The sequence below is a fragment of the Cyprinodon variegatus genome, unplaced genomic scaffold, assembly GCF_000732505.1.
Source record: "Cyprinodon variegatus isolate N-32 unplaced genomic scaffold, C_variegatus-1.0 Scaffold787, whole genome shotgun sequence".
NCBI lineage: Eukaryota > Metazoa > Chordata > Actinopteri > Cyprinodontiformes > Cyprinodontidae > Cyprinodon > Cyprinodon variegatus.
The window spans coordinates 8,589-29,181 of record NW_015151240.1 but is presented as its reverse complement, the minus strand read 5'-3'; the positions used below and the strand labels follow the sequence as shown (position 1 = coordinate 29,181).

At 36.0% G+C, this 20,593-nt stretch overlaps 1 protein-coding gene across 1 annotated transcript; it reads right to left on the bottom strand.

Annotated features, from left to right (window-relative positions):
* Positions 1-1,748: 1,748 nt before the first annotated feature.
* On the bottom strand, positions 1,749-18,979 carry LOC107098531 (putative helicase mov-10-B.1). The gene is made up of 22 exons (XM_015396267.1): positions 18,685-18,979; positions 18,499-18,604; positions 18,224-18,381; positions 14,753-14,994; positions 14,400-14,646; positions 14,056-14,196; positions 13,802-13,964; positions 13,002-13,153; positions 12,749-12,919; positions 12,112-12,259; positions 8,902-9,063; positions 8,357-8,460; positions 7,130-7,227; positions 6,015-6,113; positions 5,597-5,684; positions 5,143-5,260; positions 4,558-4,749; positions 4,418-4,480; positions 3,964-4,089; positions 3,774-3,862; positions 2,699-2,814; positions 1,749-2,201 (listed from the first exon to the last, which is right to left on the bottom strand). Exons 1-22 carry the CDS (start codon positions 18,804-18,806, stop codon positions 2,137-2,139), a joined length of 2,970 nt encoding a protein of 989 aa, XP_015251753.1. The 5' UTR covers positions 18,807-18,979; the 3' UTR covers positions 1,749-2,136.
* Between the last annotated feature and the right edge of the window lie 1,614 nt (positions 18,980-20,593).

Here is a 20,593-nt window from a genome sequence, read left to right as displayed (position 1 = left end):
TTCTAATGCAAGGGAAATTATCTGTGAAGGAATAAGTTTTCCAATTGCCAGACTTCTCCTCAATAAGCATTATGTCATCAGTGGATGAGAGTGATCTGAGGGAGAGGTGATCAGCTGAGACAGAAGTCAGTGTGACTCATATGTGCACACTAACAGTCAGGAGCAACAGGAAGTCTGCGTATTGAAGATTCCACAAAGGTCATGGCCTGTTTGCTTATTGCACATTTTTCTGCTTCTTTTCAAATGAACCAGTCACACCTGCTGCTGGAATCTAAACAGTCGACCATTTGGCCCAGTCATGGAAATCACAACCTGTTTACACATCTAACATTTCCAGTAAGAAGTTCTGTACATGTCTGAGAAAAGCAAAGAAGAGTAAACTTCTTGACATGTTTAAAAGCCTTCCTTTTGATTTATCTGCTTTGGAAGATAGCACAGCAGCTTATTTTTCCTGTTGAGAAATACAGTACTGCTGTAGTTTGAATTTTAAACTCCAGGATGAATTACAAAAACTGACAAAACAAAAAAAGTTATTGCTTTATTGTTGCGTACCTACGTACAAATGAACTCATGCCATTTTATAGCAGCAAACCTCAACCTTTAAGCTAGTAATGCATTTACTTTTTGCCTGTATTGCTCATTTGTCTCCAAAGCTTTTTCACATGAAGGGTTTATATATTTTGAGTTCATCATGCTGCCTTACAATGCACAGAACCAAGCACACGGGTAGTAAGTTGTGCAGCTATTGCCTTACACTGCAGCATGCAAATCAAGCCTAACATCATTTCTGGTTAATGACTGAGCAACAGTGTAGGTTAGATCCTGATGTGCTGATTTTAAGAAGCTCAGCATGAAGGCAAAAACACATACTGGAGAATATATGTAGATTTAGACCTAGATTTATTTTGTCATTTTGTATACATAAGTGTAAACAAAAAGAAATTTAGTTAAGAATGATTTCCTTAATTAAAAAAAAAAATATTAATGTAGAGGCCTTGTGTTATGTGATAGCTGGGGCTTCATTTGGAAGGTTCATTAAGCTCTAAGCTAATGAATTTTCAGGAGGCTTTTAAGAAGACCGTATAAAAAAAGAAATTTAAAAAAATCCCAGCAAAGCCACAGCAGGTGAAAAATTAAACCAGTCACTAATGGTATACTGCTGCTATTTTGTAAGCAGTTAACCTCCAGGAAAACCTAATTATAGTGAACAGTGACATACCGGGGAAAACCCTCTGTGTTACAGGTTTAACCATCTCAAGTCCATGAAAAATGCTTCTTTACTTTTCCTCTTTCGATAAACAGTAAAGTCATAACTGTATTTAAGATTATCTTGTGAATGTCATACATTAATCAATAAAATATTTTTGAAACATTACCTTTTGCATCTTTTTTTCCTCTCTGAACATAAATAATTTAACATTCATATAAAATTTTTCCACATCTAACACACATCACATCCAACAGTATTGATCCTCATTAATGCTCTTTCCTTCTTAATTATCTTTTGGAGATAATTAAGCATTAATTCAAGTTTTTCCAAAGTAGAGAAAAAAATACAAAAGAGCAAAGAAATAAAATCAAATTGGAAGAAAATTGGCTCCCTTTCATCCATGTGCTCATAAGTATGTGGTGTCCCTGTCAATATTTTATAAATAGGTAATCATAGTACAGTCTTTAAACCAGACTTGTTTTTTCCACCATCTCATACATTTCTGAAACAGATCAAATCAGTCTTTGTTTTTCTTAACACATTGTGAGACACAGATGGGACCAAACAGCTTTAATGTACAGTGTTTCAAAAAAGTTTATTCATGTTTAGCCCTTAGATAAGAAATGCATAGAAAGTTCATGAGTAAGGCTTGACAAGTGAGAGCATCAGTGAGAAAAAGTGATACGTATCAGTGGAAGAAATTAACATCTTGATCTGTGTAGCAATATTTGTGCTTTTTTAAAAGACTGAAGGGTCAAAAGGTGTAAAAAGTCAAACCTACTTGCATAATTTCCTTTAAATACACTTCAAATTGTGTGCGCTACAATAGATGCAGAAGGAGAGGGGGAAAGGAGAAGATTTGCTAGACATCTTGTTGGAACAAAAATCTCTGTCCTTTAGAAAGATGCAGTTGAAAATTTGAGAGTCTAATGTTCATTCTTCCATCCAGGATCCACATGCTGCTGGAAGACACTCATCTCTTCAGCAGGACCTACAGACAGAAACATTAATCTTTAATTAATCAATATCTAACAACAGGTAATTAAACAAATACAGGTTCATTTTAGGAATGAGCTTTCTAATTTTACAAAATAAAAAAAATTTATTTACAATATTAAAACCCAGATAACTGTATTTAGATAATTTTTCTAATGGTCTACTTTAATAATTTACTCTTAAATACTGTTTTTTATTATTTGTTGACACAAAATAAATATCTGTTTGTAGCCAACATAATTAACTTATATTATGTTCCAATGGTGAACAGAGAGTTCCTGAAATAAATACATTTAGATAATAATAGTCTGAGATATTTAACTGAGAATAAAGCAAAGAAGTAGTATTTGAAATGAAAGTCATCAGCAACAAAGGCTTATTTTAAAACAAAATAAGAAAATATTTTAGTAAAGTAAATAACTTTCCAACTGTATCCAAGACTAAATGATTATAAAGATTTCTTTGGTAATAAAAAGCAAAAACAGTACAAACATTCAGAGTCAGTGATTTTCAGGGCTGCCATTTTGGCCTCAAAGAGATCTTCCTCATCCACATTATTGAAATCAACCCCTTTGTAGCCCTTCATATCCACACAGTAGTGGATAAATCTGCAAAAGACAGAAAAAGGTAGAAACATCAACTGTAAACTTATAAGGTTATGTTTGAGTCACATTGTTAAACACGTTCTATACCTGCAAATCATTTCTTCTAAACAGATGCATATATTTTTTACCCTGGGTTAGGGTAGGGTTAGGGTTATTAGACAGGTTTGTCATGAGCAAATAGTAATCAACATAATTCACAAGTGCTGTGCTGCAGCCAAATAACAGTTGTTTTGTTTGTTTTTTAATGTTGAACAGGTAGTTGTAGAGGCATGGGGAATTTACTCTTATTAATGCTGCTTTCCAGACTATTAACACTCTCAGGATCTAAAAAAATAAAATAAAAAATCTTTTAAAAGTGGTTGATCCACATATTATCAGGGGAAATCATAAAGTGTGCAAGAAGGTTTTAGCATCCACCCCTAATTCCTCATTGCTGTAGAAGCTTCGGGGTGCTTCGGAGCCCTAGAATCCATCAAAGCCATCACTAATAATTTTAGCAGGCTAAATGTAGCTTTACCATAATTCTCTTAACCATCATCCACATAAAATTGAACGTGCTATTAAACTCATTAATGTCGAGTTTTTTTGTTGTTTTTTTTTTTGTTTTATGTGTCATTTATACAATAAAGTATATTTCAAAGTATAAAATCGGCTTAGAAAGACAGACAGACAGCATTACAGCAGGTAGAAGTTGCTTGATACTGATTAGCTTGAAATATGGTGACATAGATGATTGAAAATATGCAGACCTGGTAAAGCCATATAATAAAAGTGTCCAAATTTTAATGAAATGGTGTTTTTTTTAATCCTATCACTAATAAAAGCTATATTGGGGTCCATTTAAATTTTATGTAACACTTCCCATGAATGTTCTCCCAGAATAAAACTTGTGTAGTTCAGATAAGCAGCTGATCTCAGTGCATTCATATGACAATGAGGAAAACTTCAATCATCTGACTTACTTCTGCCATACAGGGTCCTTTCTGAGGATCACAGGGTTCCCTATGACTATAAGAAGAGACTTTGCTCTTGTCATGGCCACGTTGAACCTCTAAAGCAAAAATACAAACAAGAAAGTTGCAATTTTTTTTTCTATAATGAGAAAGGGAAAGAGATATGTGTATATTTGAATTAATAAGAAATTAGACAAACCTTTTCATTTGAAAGGAACCCTATATTAAAGTCTGTGTCCATCTTAACGTAGCTGAGACTGCTACGCACTGTGGAGATTATGATGATCTTTTTCTCCTGGCCCTGAAACTCCTCGACAGATCCTACCTGAATTAAAATATTAACAAACATCAAAGGTTATAATTCTTTTTTTTACATTTTAATCAGCGTATTTGCTTGAGTACCAACTAACAGATTTAAACACTCTGTGAAACTTTTAGCTTTCCTTTCTGGTGGGTAAATGGCACTGTGCATTAACAGGTAGGGGAGGAGCAATAATGTGTTACTATACAGCAAAAGAAAAATTAAGTCAGTTTTAAAAATTCCAGAGAAAGTATCTAACTGGAAATATATATTAAGGAGATAACAAACCTAAAAAAAAATTCCTGAATATTCTTTCAGAAAAAATATATAAATGAAGAGCTGCAATGCCAACCTGGAGTTCTTTGAGGTCTTTGAGTGTTTTCAGAGACTTCAGCGCCTTTCTGATTTTCTCAACCTATAGGCCAGAGATGCAACTGATGTCAGGTCAAACATTTCCTTCTTAAATCAAACGTTACCACTGTGCAGCCGCACTTGTTTCCTGTAGGGGGTGATTATCCCGATGTCTTTGGCCGACAGCTGCGGAAGGCCCTTCTTTCCCTGCGTTTGCTCCAGCGTGTTGAGATACATGACCAGCGTCTCGATCTCTGACACATTGAAGAAAGATGGACTATTGGCTTCTCTTTCATCTTTTCCCAGCACACCATGGAAAATCACTGGGAAACCCTGTTGTTGTGAAGAGTACGTAGTTATTATCAACCAAGGCCATTTCCAAGTGTATCAGTTTAAGTTGCTGTTAAAGATGTAAAAAGCGAAAAGTAACTTAATCAGAGTAACAAGGATTTAAAGTGTAAGCAAGCTTGTTCCAAGATAAAAAAGAACAGCATAAATTTACAGAGAAATAAATATTAGAGATTCATCCCTGTGTGTTGAACATGTGCCATGTTCAACACACAGGGATGAATCATTTTGAACATTTCGAACACATCTTCAGATTGAAAGTAGAGGCTGCTGTCAAATTTGTTCTACTGAAGGAAAAGAGCATGTTGAAGTCACAGTAAGTATTATACAGTTCAGTTAATTTGCACATGAGGTTTGAGCCTTTTAGGTGTATTGCACCTTTTGGGGAAGGGCTTCCCAGTTGCAATAAGTTTCACGCTCCAACTGGTCTGCAAAAACCTGCAATTCATCGTTGTAGAACAGCTCGTTGGGGATCTTCAAAATGGCAGCATGCGATCTAAGAGTAACACAGACAACAAAATAAGCTTGTCCAGCTCTTTAAAATAAAGGTTAGAACTGAGAACATGTCCGTCATTCCCTTTGGTGTTAGGCATTGTTTCTCGCTGCTTCTTAAGTGCATGATATTACTGTAATATTACTTGCATAATAAAATAAATGTTTTGAACAGAACTGCAGCGGAGACTTTAGGCAAAATGCAAAATATTTATACAGAAATAAACCATAAAAGAAAAATAGATAGATTCTTTTCCTTACAATCTAAAAGGCAAATGCAGATAAAAACATTTCAAAGTTGCATATAAGGTTTTGTAAAAATGCACAGTCTGCCATGTACCTGTAGTTCTGCAGCAGTTTTGTGACAAAACGAGAATCAAGATCCTGATAAGGTTTACGATTCATCAGCCTCTCCAACAGAGAAAGACCTGGAGGTGAGTCACACATAAATGCATGTCACAATCTAGTGTATCAAAGGCAGCAACTTTGAAGACTTGTGTTTGCAATGCAGTCAGTTGGATTTCCTTAAGTAGAAATTGTTTTACTTATTTAAATTATGAAAATAATTTAGCTGCATTACTTTACAGTTATGATGAAAATGTCATCCATGTATTTGACTTTCAGTCTGTTTGTCTGAATGTAGTGAATAGACCACATAGTGTGTGTGTGTGTGTGTGTGTGTGTGTGTGTATATCCATCTATATCTAGATATATATTTATTGTTAATTAGTGAAATATAAATAAAGTGAGCTAAATACCAAGACCAGACTGTAGGGCATGAGAAGATCGAATGATTGGTCCCAGCTGTTTGGGATCTCCTGCGAGTACCAGCTGACCGTTTTTTGGAGAGAGCAAACCTGCAAAACAAACCAGGAAATATAAGTCAGGAAAAAAGGTGAGCACCTTTTTACAAATGTGCACAAAACTATGTCGATATTCTGCAAATTTTAAAAATGCAAAGATTTGCAATTACGATATTTTCTTTGAATAACAAAATAAAAACTGCACGTGAATACATTTTTTAATGTGATGACTCTGCAAAACAACATGGCAGTGGGGGATGTAAACACATGAGATATATCCATATTTTAACCATGGCTTTAGAGCAGAGGCAATGGATTAGCGGACCGCGGTCAGGATCTGGACGCGCCTGCTGGCTAAGCAACATCTATAAATTACTGCATGTTGTCCAACGGCAGTGTCTAATTTCACTTGCGCTGCTTCTCCTGTTTCTATGGTAAAGCCCTCCGGAGCGTCCGGGACCAGGCTACACGTGATACAAATTAGCCAATGAACGGTGTCAGTCTGGGTTGCTGCTTCTAGCTACTTTTAAACACAGCAGGCAAACCTGTAACAAGCCGGGCGATAGGAAAGAAGGAGAAGACGACGAGAAGAAGTAAAAGAAAGTGTGGACTGCTGAAAGAACTGCGATGAACTGAAGTGAAATGGTGCTCTAAGATGATCCTGCATATTTTGAGCATGTTTGGCTCAACCTGCTGCTGTGAAGCAGGATTCTCCACCATGAACATTATTAAAAAATAAATAAGGATCCAGGCTCAAAATGAGAACCTTGATATGTGCGTTAGAATGGATTTGTCGCCAATTAAAACCTAAGTTTAAAGCCTTGCAGGGCAGCCTTAAGCCCACTGCGAACATTAGGCCAAAAAAAGAAAATAATATGTGAATTAGAAAATTGTATATACCGGTATACCAAACTGAACAGTTGTTGTTCTCTACTTCTAAAAAAAACATAACCATTTAAAAATTCGAAATTCTCGGAAAATATGAAAACAATTTTCTTTTTAACTTCTTGAAGTTGCATATACACAGCAATATTAGCCTAAGCTTTATTTTTCTATTTTACTGCAAATACCTGCAATTGCAATAATGCACTGTGGCTCTTCGGCTTGACCAGCTTCATCCACAAACACATGAGAAAAATGTCCAACAGGAACCCCTCCAGTCACAAACCTTAAAGGTAGAAATAAGTGTAAGAAATATTCTGTAGCCAACCAGAACTGAAAGTAATGGAAAAAGTTTAAATCCAAAAGTAATGTAAACACAAAAAAAAAAAAAAGTGTATATTTTACACTTGTAAAAAAAAATATAGCAAGGCACTGAATATAAACAAAAAGGTATTTTTACATAAGGTCTCAAAGTGGAGGATGTTCTTTTTCAGGGTGGATCATCAAAATAAGTGGTCCTCTGAATTGTCAATCATTCTGGTGATATGTTTACGTAGGGCCAACCTACATGCTCATCCCCATTTTCACTTATTGGTGGTGAGTCTGACATAGTGGAAAAATTGCAAATCTTCTTTAGGAAAGTAAGCTTGTATGAGTGATGCAAACAGCAACTTTTAAACAGAGCGTGCACAAAGAGAAATTAACTTAGAAGTTAGGGTCTATTCACAAATTCGCAAAAATCCTCCACTTTACCTTTAATACACCAAGCCTTATCCAGCTTAGGAAAAAAAAAAATCAATAGGATAAAGAGTAGAGATGTGCCATCCGATACCTGGATCAGTTTTCAGTTCCGACATTGACCAGTTAGCAGTATTGGATATCAGTGATTTCATATACGAAATCCAATCCAATCCAATACACATTTGGTTTGCAACTGGTTGCATTGCAAACTATTTTTTTCTTCTTGCTGCTTTTATGATAATACATAACATAAAGTTAATTTATATCTTTGTCAAGTTGTTAACTTTTTGAAAAACGTTTATGTCAAGGCTAAAGCCTTCACTCACTTGGGAAGATATATGGGACATTCGTTTTACAGTTGATATTTAATTATATATTCGTTTTACAGTTGATTTTTAATATCTGGTATCAGATATTAGCCAATGCGCTCAGTACAGATATCGGTATCAGATTGGATCGGGTAAAACAAATGGATCAGTGCATCTCTAATAAAGACAAGCCCAATCATTTACACAAATAAAAACTTAAAACGCCTCTTCGGCATTCAGATCTCTGCTGTTTTAAATGTTAAAATTACATACAGCAGCTGTAAGCTGAGCGACAAACAGGACTTCAAAGGTCTGCTGGTTTTTTTGTTTGTTATTTTTCTCTCTTTTCACTCTTAAATGACCTACCTGCCTGCTGTGAACAGAGTTGTCACAATAACTTTATATTTCATCAGAAATTCCTTCTTTGGAAAAACAAAACAATCGTTTTTTTCATCCCAGTTGCTGTGTTTCTGAAAGAAAAAAGCAAAAAGGCAAATATTTTTTATCAGAAAGTAAATATTTGAATGAGGGGAATCTTAACAATAAGTTCCCTCTATTGCAGCAATTAGTATTATTCATCTCCATCATGTTGTGCTTCCAAAAAATAACAAATAGACAATTCAATTTACTTCCAATGCATATACTAAAAATTTTTACATTTGTCAAAGACAATTCAATTTTTAACTAAAAAAAAAAAAAGAAAAAAAGTAATTTCCAAGATTATATTAGTGGCCAATTTTCTGACCTTCTGAAACAAGAAAATTTATTTGCCGTTAGTGTTATTTCTTTTTGAAATTAAGTTATTTTAAAGAAACTTTCTGTCATAATCTAAAAAGTTTCAAACATTTACTTCAGTTCACTTTTTTTAAGTGAACTAGCTCAACTGTGTGAGATTAGCAGCTGATGCTTACCAGTAGGCCTGGTGGGACAGTGTTTGGGTCTCTGCTACTGGCATACATGCGGTACAGCTGATTGGAGTTGAGGTGAGCTTTCAGCCTCTCACAAAGCAGGTCACATGCACTGTTTGAAGGTGCGCATGCAAGGATGTGTGCAGATGGGTCTACCCTGGTAACCTGAAAAACAAAAATAAACTTTACTAAACCTTGAAATGACCTTCCTCAGCCCACTCAGTCAGAAAATGTCAGAATAATGAAATATCAAGTAACTCCACCAAACACCTTAATTACAGAAAAGCATAAAAAGGGTCATAAATATACTTTGATAAAATAAAAAAGACCAAAGCCCATTTGATCATGATAAAATAAAGCAATATACACCAAGCGTCTGTCCTGATAGTGTTTTGAGGGTTTGGTGTTTTGAGCCTAAACTGAATTTCAGAACTGTGGAACTATTACAAAGCCGAATGGTGACAACTGAGACAGCCCAGGTGAGCCCAACTTTCCTGCTATGTCTTATGGAGGACCAACCCTGCCATCTATCTATCTATCTATCTATCTATCTATCTATCTATCTATCTATCTATCTATCTATCTACACATACATACAAAATTCATAATAGACTGTTCTATTTTATTCAAATTTGTTTATTTTAAAAACATGAGACTAAAAGTTCTATCAGGACAGACACATCTCTTGTAAAATAGCTTTAAAATTATTATCAGAGTGGAGTTTGCCGTATATTGCCCACATTTACCTGGTTTCATGATGTTAGTTCAACCGTGAGGTTTCTAGAATATGCTTTATATGATTAGATGTGGAAAACGGTCTGTGCACAGCACATGCTTTTATTTTGAAGGCACCCCAAAAACTAACGCACCTTAGTTCTACTGCAAACTAATGTGTTTCTTTGGGTTTAACAGATAACACAGTACAGTAAAGTAACCCGACTAACTGCTGCTAAATGTACTACTCTAACTATACAACCAAAGCTATAACCCTTCTAAGTTGAATGAACACGGTGGAAGTTAGCTGTTGCTACTGCTCTACATAACCAGGCAGACAACCACTAGCAGCTACTGACCTCAGCCAATAGGAGTGAAGCTGCAGCAGTGATGCTGTTCCAAAGCCCGCCCCTCTGCTTTTACATTTTACAACTGCATATGGAGGAAATACAGGAGGTGGAAGAAAAAGTGGCAGAAAAAGGAAAGGCAGCAATAAATGGCTTAAGAGAAATCAATTTGCTTAGAAAATGCTTGGATTTGAAAATATGAGTAATCAAAAATAAAAAGCAAACTAAAAAAGTTAGTCAATAATATAAAGGGTGAAAAAAACAGATTTTAAATATATTTGGGTGTTCACAAATTACGAAAATGAAGGTAAAAAAAAATAAAAACAAAACATCAATACCTTTACTAGGAATTAATGATAAAAAAATACAGCATTCCACGATCTAGGCCTAATCGGAGAAAATGACACACGAAGTGTGCTACTGATGTCCAGTCTGCTCCATAGCTTTGTTTTGTTCGCTGTAACTGCAGAAAATCCTGCTTCACAAAGATAGGGTGTTATAGATAGGATGCGTCTTGAACTGAATTAACCTGTGTCAAGAGGCACAGATGCACCGACTGATGTAATTGGGAGAGATAACGCAATTTTTTATATTTTTCAAAATAAAACACCACTCAGACTCTGATCGTTGAGATAGATATATATATATATATATATATATATATATATATATATATATATATATATATATATATATATATATATATATATATATATATATACACCCGCGGACCGGTGGTTGGGGACCGCTGCTTTAGAGGTACAAATATATACGAACACATAGAAAAATAATGTGCCAGCAGGAGGCAGCATTGTTTCAGAAAAACCTGTTCTGCAGCTGGATGGAACTACTGGTACATACATTTTTTTAAAAGTCATAACATTACTATGCCCCTTTAAGTGAAAATAAATGAATATTGAACATCATATTCTTTGACTTTGGGCTTATTAGACTAATATTGAAATTATTAAAATAAAAAATCTAATTCATAGCCGATTACCAATTATTTACCCGCTTTTAAGGCATACCTAACTCACAAGAAAAAAAAAAAAAACATTAAAACTTTTATGTTAACTCACTTGTAATTGTCTGGCAGTTAAGAGTTAGTTGTCAATGTTGTTTGGAAAATTATTATAATTAATAGAAAAAGCCACAAGTTATTAGAAAAAAAAAAATCCTTGTAGCAATTGGGAATAGGTTGATTTTTAAAATACATATATAGAGATAGATTGAATTACAATTATGCTTTAACATAAAAAGGTAGGTTCATTTTCATTTCTCTGCAGCTCTCTATTGAGAAAAAGTACCTGTATGACATTTTGGGAACAGATTGAGGGTTGTAAAGCATTTTTTTTTTGTCAATAATAGTCAGCCCTAAAATCGACTTAAATTAATCATGAGGGCCACTGCTAGCAGAAGCTAATTCAATATTATACCACGTAGAGTTCAAAGTTGTTTCTAAAAGGCTGGTGTCCTGCAGGGAAACATCTCCTTCAGATTACAGTTCAGCAAAATAAATAAATAAATAATCATTAACGTAAATGAGATGTGCTTAAGCAGGAAAACAACTAAAACATGAAGGACAAAAGGGAATTTGGAATACCCTGACTTGGAGGTTAAAGATATTTCTGAAGGTAGTCATGCTCATGCATCAGTATCTGAACTGTTAACCCCAAAGACAGACGTATGGATGAATGGATCAGGAATATACTACATTTGACCCAATATTAGCCTTCCTCCATGTCTCGGCCGATGCGTGAATAGGTTTGATGAGACATTCAGCATCCATGCTTTGACATCATAAGAGGTGCATGCATTTTAATGAGGTCCATTAGATTTCCAATATTAATATATTTTCTTTGATCTATTATTAGTAGTGCATTTTTGTTTAAAATGAGACTAACATTTGTTATCATGGTGCCATTTTTAGATCAAGTATGTGAAGGACGAGAAAGCAATAATCAACCTAAAAGAAGAAAAAAATTAAATAAAATTTTTAAAAATGGCAGTACATAAGGAAATCAGTTAGACTGATGTCAAAATAATTATCGGCCTTAAAAAAAAAACAAAAAAAAAAAACTGTATTGATTTTGTAGAACATACTCAGAGCAAGTAAAGTACCTCTTTACACAGTAAGAAACTTGTCTAATACCTGATTAATCGCTTCAACCACAGTGATTGTCTTTCCAGTTCCAGGTGGCCCAAAGATGATGTAGGGAGCAGGCTTTGATGATCCAGCAATGATGTGTTCCACTGCTTTACGCTGCTGCGGGTTGTTTTCTAGTTTGCGGTTAAACATGCTGCCGAGTAACGAAGAAAAAAAATAATAACTAGAACAGGTTTATAAACATCAGAATCACTTAATCACTTAACAGCTTTTAGATTCCCACTGAGAAACCCCCTCGCCCCACACACACACACAGCTGAACCTAAAAAATACCTGTGCTACTTTGTTTAGTTTTACCATTATTATGAGTTTCTACCAAAGCTCAGATGTTTCCATCCATATTAAAGGAGCAAATCATGTTTTTAACAATAATTAAAACCAGGTTAAATGCTTTTTTTCTGGTTAGGGCATACAGCTTGGAATCCTGAGGTTCTGAGTTCGAGCCCCACTCACACAGACTTCCACTCTGGGTCTCCGAACAAAACCCTTTACCCCCGATTGCTCCCCGGGCGCCACACGATGGCAGCCCACTGCTCCCCAATGGGATGGGTTAAATGTAGAGGTAAATTTCTATGTGAGATCAATAAAGTTCAATTTTTTAAGATTTTAACTTAATGCAGACCTTAGTTTAGTGATAGAAAAACTTGGTACTGCTGTATCAGAAGGGAAAAGCATCTCCCCGAGCTCGTGTTTTACTGCCAGGTCCACTGCTCGATGCTGCAGCTTCATGGTCAAACTGTTGATGGTGAACTCCACGTCAAACTTCATATTGGGGAGAAAAGTATCCAACAACCTGTAAGGGGTACAAAGAGGAGGGCAGAATAGTAAGGTTTGTAGAGATTATGAATTGTTTTGTTTTTTTCTCTGGTTCTCACCTTTTGGAGAAGCCCAGCTTCACCCTGTCCAGCTCTACTCTGTGAACATATCCATTGTACACCGTGACCGAATAGCCCGTCTGCTGAGATTTTGTCACCTTCAGACAGTCTCCTCGCAGGACAGAAGGACGATTTTCAGCAACACCAGGAACCTGTTTGATAGGGATTTTTATTTATTCATTTTTCAATAACCAAAATGTATCCAGTCATATTTAAATTTTGCTGCATTTTAAGCAATAAAAACTACTCTAGTTTCTAACATTGTTTTGTTCTGCAGATTAAACAAAATTTTGAAAACATTCTCTACATATGCAGAAAGTAAAGAGGCTATTTTGCTGCTAGTAGGGCACCGATTCCAACTTGATTTCAAAACCCAGAATGGCTGGGCTTTGCTAATCCAGCCCGAGCGGTTTAAATTCTACATTAAAACTAGACCCACTTAGGCTAAAAGGAGGTTTAGTTTAAATGCAATAAATCTCTAAGTCAGGGTTTGTGATTTGGAAAAAAAGAAAAAAAGAATATCTAAACATAATTGAAGTAAAATAGCCCTTTTTTATAAAATTATGTTTATATTAAATTACAATTATATTATTTGTTATTAGATTATATAAATTCCAAGCTCCGTTCTCTTTTTGTCATTCTAATACAAATGAGGGATTTTCTTAAATGCATAAAAATGCACTTTTAGATGAAGTTGTCTAAAGCTTGAAAGAAAGAAAAGAGAGAATATGGTACGTATGATTGGGAGGAAACAGAGATAGAGAAAAAAAAGCAAACTACATCTTAACAGACATTTTTACTTTGAGTGTGAGAAGTTTCCCGTTGCCTTGATCTTTGGTCATGGTTTGATTGTGGAGGTCATAGTTTCCAATGTCCACTTCCATCTGTATCTCTTCCAAGTGAAGCAGTAGGTGAAATCGACGGGAGTAGTTCTTCATGTCTAAAGAAGACTGAAGAAGCTTCCTGGAAAGAGATGCAGAGGTTTGATTAATATTAAATTAAAATACCACACTGAGATTTTTATTTATTGGAATCAGATGAGCAAAAGTCGCACTTTAATGGTGCAAGTTGCTGTCTGGCAGTTGGAGAAAGGTAATTGGAATCCTCCATTTGTGTACGGGCCAGTTCTTTCAGGAAGTTGGAGTACTTGTGATCTCCTAATTTCACGATGGTTTCCATTTGCTGAACAGTAGAACTGAAACAAATTAAAAACAAACATCACTCAATGACTAAAATAAATAAAAATGAGTTATAGGTCTTTTGATGGAAGAAATGCAGCTCAAATAACTTTTTTTTCTAAACCAAATATGCAGTGATGCTTGAAGACAGAAAAAGGCGGTGGGATTTATTAATTTAATAAAATGCACATTGTTTCAGGTATGATTTTCCATTTCTTACCTTGGCGGTGGGAATCCCTCAACCACCTCTCTAAACGCTGGTTTGGATTTGACTTTCTGAAAACGTTTATATGGAGATACAGGTCCCAGTTCGGCCCCTAGCGAGGTCTTTACCTCTGCTTTTATCTCCCTGACAATACAAAAGGTCACTGGCTTTGGCTGGTCCAGCTGGAACTCAAAGTAGACTGTGGCTGGGAAATATCCGCACTCGTTAAGGATGTAACAAACAGAAACATCATAGCTTTCACCTGTGGAGAGCAAAAACAAACAAGCAACATAGTAATCGCCACTGACCTCCAACACACTTTGTTTTTATCCTTTAAAGGTACAAACTGCAGATGATTGTTTCCTTACCAGGACACAGGAGCAGTGGGTTGGCTTTAGTCACTTTCCTTTGATCATTTAAGTTGAAACAGCGAACTCTGTCTAGGACTGTGTAGTTGATGAAGTTGACCATGTGTGGCCCAGTGTTTTGAATGGTGAACTTAATGACAAATGGCTGCTTTTCAAAAGCAACGGAAAGATGAACTTCCCCATCACTTCCTTTTGGGTCTGATTCGATTTTAATTCCCCCCTTATCGGAAATCATTCCTTTCCTGTGATGAGCCAAACATGAGAAGGTTACATTTTTTTATAGAAACGCTTAAAAACATTATCAACATACAGAGCATGTTGCATCCAGGTGCTCTTGTGCTTCAAACTCCATATAATGTAATTGAGCAAGCAAACAGCAAAGTTAAACTAATTATGAACATCAGGAACCCAATGTCTTCCTTTAGTTGTTAATGGATACTGGAATCTCTCTGACTGATTACATTTTACAAAACACATGATAAGATACACCAGGTTTCATCTGAATATCTTCTCAGCTGAGCTATAATTATTGTTTTAATCGAGGCATAAAGTCACTCCATATTCCAGCACTGTGACATTAGGGCTGCAAACTGACCATATCAACGTCAGCTCCCAATTTTCAGCATCAGGATTGAGTGAATTACACCATTACTGTGCACAGAGCTCCCCCAACACTAACACTGAAGAACAGAAGCATTCCATGATATTCATGCACCTCCACATTTAAATAACTTTAACCTCATCAGGTCATAAATACATTCAAAGACAATATAAATGTGTGATAAAATTGTGATGGATTCCAAAAGTTGGAGCCATAAATCAACAAGTATGGGGTCATGAGGTCATAGGGACTATAAATATATCACTTAAAAAAAAACAACAACAACAAAAAAAACATATTTATAGGCTTTAAAGATGTGGAAACCTCCCTTAAAAATAGAACCAAATAAAAAATTTTTTATGCCCCTCCCTCTCTTTTTTATTTCCCTTATGCCTATTATAAATAGATTTTTTTTTTAAAAGGGAGTCCAACCAATAGTTTGGTTCACAAGTCCATTGCAGTACTATTCTTACTGGATTAAAAAAAACCTTTGGATTAAAAACTGCTGGTAGAAAAGGGTGAAGCAAATCTGGGGCCTCTAGAGCAGCGATCCCCAACCACCGGGCTCGTACCGGTCCGTCGGTCATTTGGTACCGGGCCGCACAAGCCGGATTTTCTGCGGTTACAGCGACCAAAACAAAGCTACGGAGCAGACAGGACATTAGGAGCACACATGTAATTCAACATAATGGTGAGTTTTATTTTTATGCTGTTCGTATTTGATTTTATGCCATTCGTATCATTTTATTTGATTGTATTTACCCCCCACACTTTAAAGGCCGGTCCGTGAAAATATTGTCTAACATATAACCGGTCCATGGTGCCAAAAAGGTTGGGCACCCCTGCTCTAGAGCAGGGGTGCCCAACGAAGAGGAATCTGCAGAGATAATGAGATAATGACATCTATTTTTTTTGGATCAACCGCTGCATCATTCAGCAACAGCTGTGCGGCAGTATTTTAAATATGAAGCATGTCATGGACATTGCGATGAAAATCGCTTGCTCTGTTCAGGCCAGGAGTTTTCAGAGGCGTTTATTCCGCCCAGCTCGAGGAGGCAGGTGCAAGTCACCACAGATCTGCTGCTGCACACCGACGTCAGGTGGCTGAGCCGTGGCAGATTCCTCAAAAGATTTTTGGAACTGTATTGTTCTTCGATTCTATTTAGAACAGACGAGGCGTGTAAACTTGTTCTGTATATTTATTTCCAAACTTCCACAGAACCTTTCAGTAGCAAACTACATTCAGAACTGCCCTCTCGCTCTAGCCTCCAACCCCTGACGCCACACGCCGCATTGCATGCTGGGTATTGGAGTCCAAGAGCTTTCCAGCTCATAACATCACAGGAACTTTTGCCCGAAATTAAAGAAACAGTCAACAACCCATTCTGTTGTATGTTACATCTTCACATCCACATAGTTTGTACTTAGTACTATCCTATTTTTAATCTGTTTTCCTGTTGAATCTTAATCCATCTGCCAGTTTCTCTGCCAATGCCAATGCCCAGTGAAGTTTATCATTCTGAAATAGTGGACTTCCCTTCTCCCTCTTCCTGCTTTGAAGTGATTTTAGACTTAGACAGATTTTTCAAATTTCCCTTGTGTTTGGCTTGGTAGATCTCGGCATGCCATCAACTTGAAAAGTAGATCTTGGTTTAAAAAAGGTTGGGCACCCCTGCTCTAGAGTATCTACTCCCACCAGTATTGGTCACATACAGAGGACAGATAAACCTATAATTTAGACACATATAAGGTCACTAAATTAGAAGCGAGAGAGTCAGTATACAGCTACAGCCTAAAGGTTAAAGGGAAGCTTTTAATCTGATTAGAAGAATTGAGATGAACTTTTGTTATTGACCAAATACTTATTTTCCACCATATTTTGCAAATAAATTCTTTAAAAATCAGACAATGTGATTTTCTGGATTTTTTTTGTCTCATTTTGTCTCTCATAGTTGAGGTATATCTATGATGAAAATTACCGGCCTCTCTCATCTTTTTAAGTGGGAGAACTTGCACTATTGGTGGCTGACTTGTAATTGCTTAATCGTTAAATGGAGTATAAATTAGTGTTGCACCTATACCAGTATTGGGTGGGGCGCCAGTCCAGCACTAAAATGGTGGTAATGGCAAGTACCAACAAATAGGGCGCCGATACCATTTTGAGAGCCAAAAGTTTATTCAACTATTGTCACTCATTCCAGGTAGGCAATAAAAAGTTCTACTGGATTCACTTTGTTTTAGTTTTTTTCTTGCTTCACTAAGGTAGGCAGCAGCTTGACAAAGCCATGATGGCAATTATTTTACATCCAAGTAGTATGCAGTTCTTCATATTTACACACACACATCGATTCCAAACAGATGGTATCGTATGGTATCGGGAATATCGGGGCCAAAAAATTACATCAGCACAATACTAGTATAAAGACCTGAAAACATGCTTTTAGCTGACAGAGCAACCCACCTTGAGCACCAGTTGTACCAAAATTGTATTTTGCATTTAAGATAAAACATTTTTTTGTCTGTCAATATGCTCTATCTAGAACTTGTTAAGTTGAAAAGTTTTAGTTTCATCCAGTCTAATTTCACAAAAATCGTTCTTTAAGGGACCCTCTCACAATTATTAAATTCTTGGAGTGTCAGTTGTAATCTGGAAATACACAATTTAGTTTTAATCCAAGGATTCAAGGTTTTTTTATTTGCATTTGTGCTTAACCAGCAGTCAGGTATATTGGATTTCTTGTGCAAATCCTCTCACAGTCACAGCTTTGAGAATAAGATAAAACATAAAAAGAAGTATAACACTAAGAACGCATAAAGGTGAAGATAAATTGGAAAGCAAGAGCTCTGACTGGATGCAAACTCCCACAAACCTGTTGGTCTTCATCCTTTGGAGGATTTCTGCTGCTGGCTTCTTCTTGGGGGACAGCCCAGGATCTGGGTTTGGTGCAGGGCGAGGAACTGACTCTGTTTTCCCCTGAGCTCTATGGCGGGGTTTGGGGGGAGACCGCTGGTCAGAGGACACCCTGACCTGCAACATCCATCATTCCTTTAATTAACTTTTTTAATATAGTTAAAAAAAAAAAGGAGGAAAAAAACATGCCCTGACATGACTAAGAAGAAGCTGGTTCCTCTTGATGACACTTACATTAGGATCGACATTTCTGTAGAGTTTCCCCTTTTTTAGGTAGACATGGTTGAATTTCATAAGAGCAAAAACAACATTGGAAAATTTGGGATGTTTCGCTCCTTCTCTGTGAAAAACACGTTTTAGAATGAATAAAAACTTAAATGACTGCCTAACTTTATATGACACCGACCGTGTGAAACGTACCTGAACCTAAACTCGGTGTTATAGATTTCTCGCAGCTCTATTTTTTTGTATCTGGACAATCTGTTTCCCAGAAAGTCAAGGAAGTCCAGTCCAGGCTGCAGTGAATCTATGAGCCTCGGCATGTCGGCGTCCTCAGAAGGCCCTAGCTTTCAGCGACCCCCCCGAAGAGGAAGTGCAACACCCAGCAAGCGTCAAGCTGAGTTTCCGCTAACTCCAGCCTCACTTGTAAAATATAACTGTTGCCGGTGTTATTTTCATAACCTAAAAGACAAGTTAGCGTGCATGTAGATCTACAATTTTGTGTGACGTGCGCAAACGCCCGCCACGCCCCTTAAAGGAACCGTGTCAACATTTCTGACAGCGAGGTAAAAGCAGTCAGTTGCAGCAAAAGATCTGATCAAAACTAAATATTTTTTGTGTGGTGTTCTTTTAACTGTAATGACAATTAAAATCTTACGAGTTTTTAGTTATTTTCCGACAGGAAAATGTTGACACACCCTTCCATGATGATGACGTATTTAAAATAAATGCTTGCCCTTTAGACAGAATCAAAACTCATTATGACCTTGTCCGGAAGTTTGGATTCTGTTCTGACGAAATGAAACTGAACTTGTTCAGATCATATTGCACATCATTGTATACGGCACATTTGTGGTGCAACTTTAAAAAAAAGCCTGTCTTCATAAATTGAAGGTGGCTTATAATGATGCACTAAGACTTTTGTTAAATAAGCCCAGATGGACCAGTGCCAGTGAATTGTTTGTATCTGTTAGTGTCAGGACTTTTATGGCTGTTTTGAGAAAGCTTATGTATACATTTATTTCTCATCTAAATGAGTCTGATAATAGAATTATTTTACTGATGACCAATGTCAAATATAGTGCAGATAAATATTCATCTGTGCTTTGGAGACATTGGTATAATTGCCTCCTGAAGGTTTAGGCACCTTCACTGTTGTACTCTTATTCTTTTTTATCTGTTTTCTTTTAATGCATATTAAACCTTGAGTCTGTAATAATAAATTCAAAACATGGCAGATTGCTGGCTTTTTTATCACTTAGAAAGGAGGTCACAGTTTTGTTTTTGTTTTTATAAACTTCATAGAACGCTTTGCCAAGATAAGAGTTTTACTTTTTTTTTTTCTTATCCCTCTCTTTCTTGGAGCCTGCTTTGGATGGTTTATCAAGACCTTAGGAGTTGAATTGCCTGTGAATAGCCCACAATTAGGCAGGCTCAGTCTATAAAGTCCAAGTTTATTATTTATGTTTTTCTTTGTTTTAATAAAAACAATGATGACTATCTTAAACAATCTTTAAAGTCTTCAGTTATTTTGTTAAAAATAATTATTTAAATGTCTTGCCACAGTTGGAAATATTTCCTCATCCAGAAAAGTTGGATGATAGACTAAAAATTAAAAAAGAATTCTTTGGGCAACATACTGATGGATTAGATTACACAGAATTTCCCTGGAACATTTAAGACAGAGTCAAACTTTAAGCTTCATAGAAGTCCTTGTCAAGATGAGAATTTTACTGTTTTTTTTTTTTATCTATCTCTTTCTGAGCCATGGAGCCTGCTTTGGGTGGTTTATCAAGACGTTAGGATTTAATTGCCTGCTAATAGCCCACATTTAGGCAGGTTCAGTCTATCAAGTCCAAGTTTATTCAAAGACATGTTTAACAACAGAAACTATCTTGAGCTGAAGGGTGACAGCATAAAAACAAGAAAATACATTAAAAACTGTGTAAGGTAAATGACAAAATTATTTTTTGGGAGCACAGATTTGAAGTAAATTAAAAAAATTCTATCTTAGTTAGTTTTTTGAAAAATTTATAGTTTGGGATATTTTATTTGACAAATAATTACATTATTCACAGCATGATACACACACACACACACCCATATATAT